Raw genomic sequence first — 7,266 nt, 5'->3', positions numbered from 1 at the left:
CCATCCCTTCCTTGACTGTGCCATCTTCCATTTCATCCTTTAAAAAGTTTTTTTTTTTTTTAAATAAAATTGATCCCTACTCTGCTGTTTTTGTATTTATTTAACTCCTCCAAAATGAATTTCACATGAGTATTTTCACGATTTGAAAAATATCCTGGTAAAACATCTCTGCTTACAGGACATACGTTGCCACCTGTAAAATGAAGTCGAATATCGACAAGGTAACCTTAACTTGAATACATTTTCTAACTTAAAGTATATCTAGGACCTAGGTGGTAAAGGAAGGGGGAGGGGCGAGTAAAAAAATGTAATATTATGTCATATCTTCACAAGTTGTCTTGCTTAAGGGAAGAAAACTGGTCTCTTAAGCAAGACAGTTTCATCGTCGAGAAATAATTGAAGGAATGAACAGTGGCGCCCCGAACTCAAATTTTTGGGAAGGCGGAAATTCTGAATTTTCCGAATGGAACACCAAGTTTTGCCGAATGATGATAATTTTCCAAATGGAACTCCGAACTTCGCCGAATGATGATAATTTTCGGAATAGAACTCCAAACTTCGCCGAATGATGATAATTTTACCGAATAAAACTCGAAAGTTTTCCGAATGATGATAATTTTGCCGAATTGCTATACAAAATTTGCCGAAAAAGGAAACTTTTGGAAAGTCACGGTGCCCTCCCGTGATCTCCCATCGGGGCGCCCCTAAGAATGAATACAAAACACTTCAAGTGAATGTAAAACAGTTGAAACAGATTTTAATTAATCTATAGATCGATACATAGTGTACATCACCATGTTTTAGTGTGATGATTTAAAAAATACATACAATGTTAGTACATAATACATATTACTTGCTGTCTCTAGTACAATGATATTAACTGCTGAGATGAAAGGATGATTTAGTTGTTATCGATTTATCAATAATTTCCTTCTCCAAAATGTGCTTTATTGAATTTCTAAAAAGTATGTAGATTTTAAAACTTTCAAAATTCTTTCGAAGAAATAGCTTGAGCGACTTCACTTACAAAATGGAAAACTAAAAGATTTATGAGTCATGCCTAACTGAAAAAATAAATAAATAAATAAATAAATAAACAAATTGTATATTATTGAATTAATTTCGTTTATAAAATCTTCGGCATCTAGTACATACTAGACTCGTGTTTCGGCAATGTTTGACAAATAATGGGTTTGTTCACCTGACGATGACCCACTTGTAATAATCTTTTGGAAGTTACAATGATCCTTTCTTTGTTTACTTAGCCAGGATGATCTAAGAGAAATTTGGGATGACGATGGGTGACTTGATGATTTTTGCGAAAAGTTGTATAGAATGCTTGAAACGATGCTGGGGTGCTTACACTTCAACAGGATTTGCAAAGTCTGTGGAGAAAATAGATTAGATTAGCTCATATTATAATCCACTAGAGTGAAAAAGCTGTGTTCGTTGCCCACATGCGATTAAAACATATTTCGTTCAATATAGGTGAAGAATAAATGAAAGATTATCTCTAATAGACAGAAGAAAGGAGAAAATGCTATTTGAGGCATTCAGAGTTAAAGTGGATCAAGTTAATTTTGAATTGATTCACTTTAACTCTGAACGTAATGGATGTAACAATGAAATGTTACGTTCATAAATGAGGCACGCGTTCAAAGCATAAGTGAAGTTGGAATGAACTTGATCCATACTTCAGCTCTAATGCCTCATTTCAAGAAATTCTAGAATGCCTTTTATTTCTCACACACAGGCTAGGCAGTCCTCTATATCCAATACTGTTTTGCAATAAAGTTTTAACCGGATATTAGGAGACACATCAGTTACTGATTATATTCTCCCGAATAAAATTTGATTTCGAAATTGAAACTTAAATAATTGCGAGAATAATGAGAACTAAAAAAAGAGAACGAAGAATTATCAAAAATACTGCCGTGTTAAGCACAAAAGTCGTAACTGCACTTTTATCAAAATTGAGTTACGGTCACCAATTGATTCTTTGTCACATATTTTACTCAAATACAATGTTTTATGGTCATTTGTGAATGGGGAATACTTTTCAAAAAAAATTCTGAAAAAGCTTCATCTGCATCAAATATATGGAGGCTCAAAACTTTAAACGGCAATTTCTCATTTTGAACTCAGATGCAGATAAGACTTTTGCTCTTAGAACTGCCGAATATTAAATCAACGAAAAATGTTAGAAAATTTTCTACAATATAGATCTTCGGTAATGTAAGATAGATAGAGTTTAAATGTTTCTTAACTCGTTGAAGTTGCACAGAAAATAAGAGATAAGAACAAAAACAAACTAATCCGTAGAACAATTTTTAATGGATTTTGTCATTTTTTTGCTTCAATTTTAGGCAAACGTTTCGCATCAATTTCCTATTTTTGGCACTAAAATTCCTCGTACGATGTTTTTTTTTATACTAATCGAAAGGTCTGAGAATATTCTTTAAGATGAACTTTGTTCGAGCTTTCAGAGTCGATTAGAACGTCCGTTAGTTGACGTTTAAAGAACTCTTTTTTTTTTAAAGCAATGGCATTATTTTGTTTGTTGGCAACCATTTTTCACCTTTTTTCGCTCGTTTTATGGTTTTTGTACTTCTTGAAGGAAAGGAAGTGAGTTTTTTTTATTTCATGGGTTCTCTTCTTCTAACTTTTTTTTCTCTTTCGTCTGATATATTTTGATGTATTTTTGATCACTGGGTTAAAATTTTACTTGATGTTGCGGTCCGCCCCGGGTTACACCCATCGGGGGGGGGGGGGGGTAACACCCGAAGTGGAATTGTAAGTTTTTGAAAAATAAAGCTAAAATGCATTTTTAAGACTACAAATCTGAAAATTATCCGGGAGATGAACCTCCGGACCCCACTTTAACATGGAGAACATCCATGGAGTGAACATTATACTCAAGACTAGGTTCAAGTTCAAATTGTCAAAGTTTAGACCTACCAGTGAGCGTTCATAGTTTTTATTTGTCTTTTGAACATCCAGCCGCTTAAAATTTCATAATAACACAAATGAGTGGTTGTTTCTGAAAATTGTATGAATTTCACGTTTTCACAGAACATTAAAACCATCTTTTTTTTCTTTTTTGCGTTGGGAGGGAGGGACACCACAAATTCCCGCCCCAGGTGTCACCTATGCTACATAGTTACGAAACTGATTTATCTGATGCCTAAGTTAATGATACATGAACAAATGTCTTACATATTTAATGTGCTTCGCTTGAATCACATTGCGCATTGCTTATTATTCATAAACCACACATAATTTTGAGGGCTAAAAATACTGTTGAACTAAACGTCCATCTTTACACAGTGACACATTCTTAGTAAACTGCAAATGATTGAATTATGCTGTAACATGTTATTTTCACAACAGTTTCATTGAACTAAATATTTGCTATGGTATACAAAAACGGTTGGATAACCAAACATTTCAAGCAGTACTTTAAAAAATTATTTTTAAAATAAACAAAATTTTTATACCTCGACAGTTTCTCTGCGAAATCCTTTTGACATAAAGAGGTAAAGAATAGGATTGGTAGTTGTAGCAGTTTTGCAAAACAAAGCAGCGATGATTCTAAACGTCCAAGGAATAGCTTCAGGGTCCCCATAAGTTCCATTCAAACAGACGATTGCGTAAGGAAACCATGCAATGATGTAAGCTGCAGCAATAGCTGAAGTTGACTATAAGAAAAATCATTAAATGAGGCAGTAAGAAGCAAAGAGATATAAGTGCCAAAATTAAAAAATTGTAGATAACCAGGACAAATGGTAGCTGAATCTCTCCTCTGTCTTGGGGCAAGAGATAGTACTAATAGCCTTGGTAGGTGCTGTTATACAGCATGATTTAGAAAAATTTCAATGAAAGCCTAGGACCTTATGCGCGTTTTACTCAAAACTTGAGAATGTCCACTTACATCCATTTGCTTCTCACTGCCTCAAATTGTTCATGATAAATTCATCATGTTGTAAATTAAAAAATAAAGATTTTATTCTTCTAGAGACGTTCTTATGTACATCAATGCTTTAATTGTATGTACTTTACAACAAAATAAACAAAACTCTTTATGCTTTAAGGTACAGTGGATTTATATTGAGTCACCTAGACCTTTCTTTCGTTTTTGTTTTCTTTCTTTTTCAGCCAACCGACACAGCTGCTTCAAGAGTTAGCTGAAAAGAAATAATAGGCTAGGTCAGCGTTTCTCAACCTTTTTTGATCCACGAACCGGTGAGAGCTTCTGAAAAAAAATCGCGGACCGGTGATGATTTTCCTACTTTTTTCCTTCCTTTTTTTGTTTCTGCTCATTTATTTATTTATTGAAAAAAAAACCCCTTGCATTTGCGGACTGTTAAAAACATCTGAATGTTTTAACGACTAGTGAGGTTTTTCCCCCCATTTTCCTCTTTTTCTGTTTTCATTTGGCAAAAAAAAAAAAAAAAAAAACTAGGACTGTTACACGCCTGCGAAAAAATTTTGCTAACGGCTGAGGTCTCCCCCCCCCCCCTTTTTTTTTGAAAACAATAATATTAATAAAAAATGAATTAATAAATATATAAACAAAACTTTATTTGGAGTTGTAGAGATGTTTCAAAAAATATTTGAATCTTAAGAATAAGGTAAATAATTATAGTACTAATTATTCATAATTCATAAAAAATAAACATAGATAAAAATCAATAAAAAAATTCACATAAAGGATGTCGTACAGGATATTATAATTATTTTTTTTTTTTTTGGATTAAGGAAAAAATGCAATTTGAACGATCCCACACATATCACTGAGGACCGGTTAAAATGTTCTGCGGACCGGTGCCGGTCCACCGTCACACCGGTTGAGAATAGTGATGTGCCGGATCGTCAAAAAAGTAGATCCGCGGATATGGATCCGGATCATTAGGGTCAAGATCTACGGATACGGATCTCAATTTGTTTTACCCAATTCAACTATCCAAGTGTTTAATTTGTTACGGAAGGTATTCCCGTCAGAATAATAACACTTCTTCTTTAAAAAATGTCATCTACGGCGAAAATATAATCAAGATTATGATTTACTCTTTAAAGAAATGTCCGTTAAAATTGAGGGAGAGTTGGAAGGAATGGAACAACGCTGAATTAATGTTTAAATAGAATGTGAAAAATTATTTCTAGCTTGCTCGGTAGATGTAGGATACATGAGCAAGAGTGTAAAGCTGCTACAGGATAGGCTAGAAATAATTTTTCGCATTTTATTTCAGCATAAATGCAGCGGTGACCCATTCCACACAACTTATTCCGACCGAAAGAATAACAGAGCCGGAAATACCTTTACAAACAGTAAATAGAGAATTTAGTCTCACTTGTTTTAAAGAATGCTGAGAAAAACCAAAATGAAGAATAACAGAAACCCCAAATCAATAACAGAAACTAATATTAAACTAAAAATAAAAAAAAAAAACATGTCTCAGAGGGCCGACCTGATATTGAGATGGATTCTGCGGGTTAGAACACACATTGTTAACAAATATGAACTGACAGCGGATTGAAATTTTAAATCATTTTAAGCTTTTTCTCCTTGTTCGACTATGAAATAGCTACCGATCACACGTATAAAGGCTTAGAATTGCATTTAAAATTTAATTAAGAAGATTATAACTTTTATTGTATATAACTTCGAAGTTCCAAACAATTATCAAACGCAGAAAACTTAGTTCTTTCAATTTGGGGCCAATATTTTTAACGTACGGTAAGTTTTTACTACCATAATTCTGAAAAACGTTAAGTCGGTTTTTATTAATATCTCCGGTGATTAAAATTCTGCGAAAACGAGGCCAAGCTAAGAACACTTTCGATCAAGTCACCTTTTGAACAAAAAAATAACTATCAAAATCGGTTCATCTGATTAGGAACTACGATGCCACAAATAGACACACAGATACACTTTTAAAGCTTATTACACATTTCTTTTTGCAACGTGTGCTGCAAATTGGCTTCTGAAATGATACCTTATAATTTAAATAGAGAATAAAACCTAATTTAAACGGAATTAAAGTCTTTTATTCAAATATTTAAGAATTTTTAGAATAGAAAAGATCTGTTTAAGATCCGTCAAAAAAGTAGCGGATACGGATACGGATACAGATCTTTATTTTCCCTCGGATATCCGCGGATACGGATACGGATATCCGGAACATCACTAGTTGAGAATCGCTGGGCTAGGTGACCTCAAAAGAAGTCACTATGTCTCAAAGGATCAAACATTAGCATGATAATCTTATAGTAATAAGTAGAGTACTTTTTACAAAAAGCCAAAAATAGTTTATCAATCTTAAGTTTTTATGCACAAATAAATAAACATAATTTAATAATGTAGCAAGTAAAAAAATAATAATAATTTGCTGTTAGGTGCTACTTGTCTACGAAATGCTTGTGAAAAAATTTGAATCTTTTGCCATGCGATTTTCATGCTTTAAAAATAACTTTAAAACAATCTTTTTTTAATTATTTTTTTCACAAATTTATTTATGTTATTGTGATTCGCATTTTAATAAATAAAAGTAGGGTTGGTTGGGGTTAGTGTAACCCCCTTTTAGAACATTTAATTTTTGAAACCTTATACAAAAGTTTTGAAACAAAAAAGTTTAAAGTTATTGGTTTATTTAATCTTGGACTATATTAAAAAACAAAAGTTCATCATTGCTTCCAAAAATAATGCATCATATATTCTTAATAATAATTTTTTCTTAAATGAGATGGGTAATCCCACTTACCCCATAAAAAGAGGTAAGTAGGCCCCCTACCTTTTGTATAAATTAAAAGTGAGCATATCAAAAAATGAAAAGTGGGTCTTACTTGATAAAGTGTAAATTTTTAGTATGATTTACACTTTATCAAGACCATTTTTGGGCTACCTACTGACATTTAAATCTGTATGACGGAAAATTATTGAACAAAAAACAAAGCAATTACATCTGTAAAATTTATTAAAAACCTATAGGATTACATATTACTTTTACATATAACTCTGTCTTAAATTAACATGATACAGTTGATTAAGAAAATTTTTTGTTGCTTTGTAAACATTTTAATTGAAAACGAAATTGGAAACACTCTAATAGCAGCGACTATTTAAAGTTGACTGGGAGAGAATCATTATCACTTCAAACTCAGCAATAATCCCAACACCATCCGAATCAGGCCAATAAGTGCCGCTATTTCTATCTTTTCTCACAAGTTTAGCAGTAGTTTCTTCAATTGCATAATCGAATCCCAAAA

At 32.6% G+C, this 7,266-nt stretch overlaps 1 protein-coding gene across 1 annotated transcript in view; it reads right to left on the bottom strand.

Annotated features, from left to right (window-relative positions):
* Positions 1–897: 897 nt before the first annotated feature.
* The window catches only part of LOC129219044 (rhodopsin-like), a 39,289-nt gene continuing 32,920 nt past the window's right edge, over positions 898–7,266 (bottom strand). The window contains exons 4-5 of the mRNA XM_054853364.1: positions 3,498–3,698; positions 898–1,385 (exon numbers count right to left, since the gene is read on the bottom strand). Coding sequence (XP_054709339.1) covers positions 1,155–1,385; positions 3,498–3,698 — 432 coding nt within the window. The 3' untranslated portion in view covers positions 898–1,154. The remainder of the gene's footprint in view (positions 1,386–3,497; positions 3,699–7,266) is intronic.

This window comes from Uloborus diversus, chromosome 3 (assembly GCF_026930045.1).
Source record: "Uloborus diversus isolate 005 chromosome 3, Udiv.v.3.1, whole genome shotgun sequence".
Classification (NCBI taxonomy): Eukaryota; Metazoa; Arthropoda; class Arachnida; order Araneae; family Uloboridae; genus Uloborus; species Uloborus diversus.
This window is presented reverse-complemented; position numbering and strand designations above follow the sequence as displayed.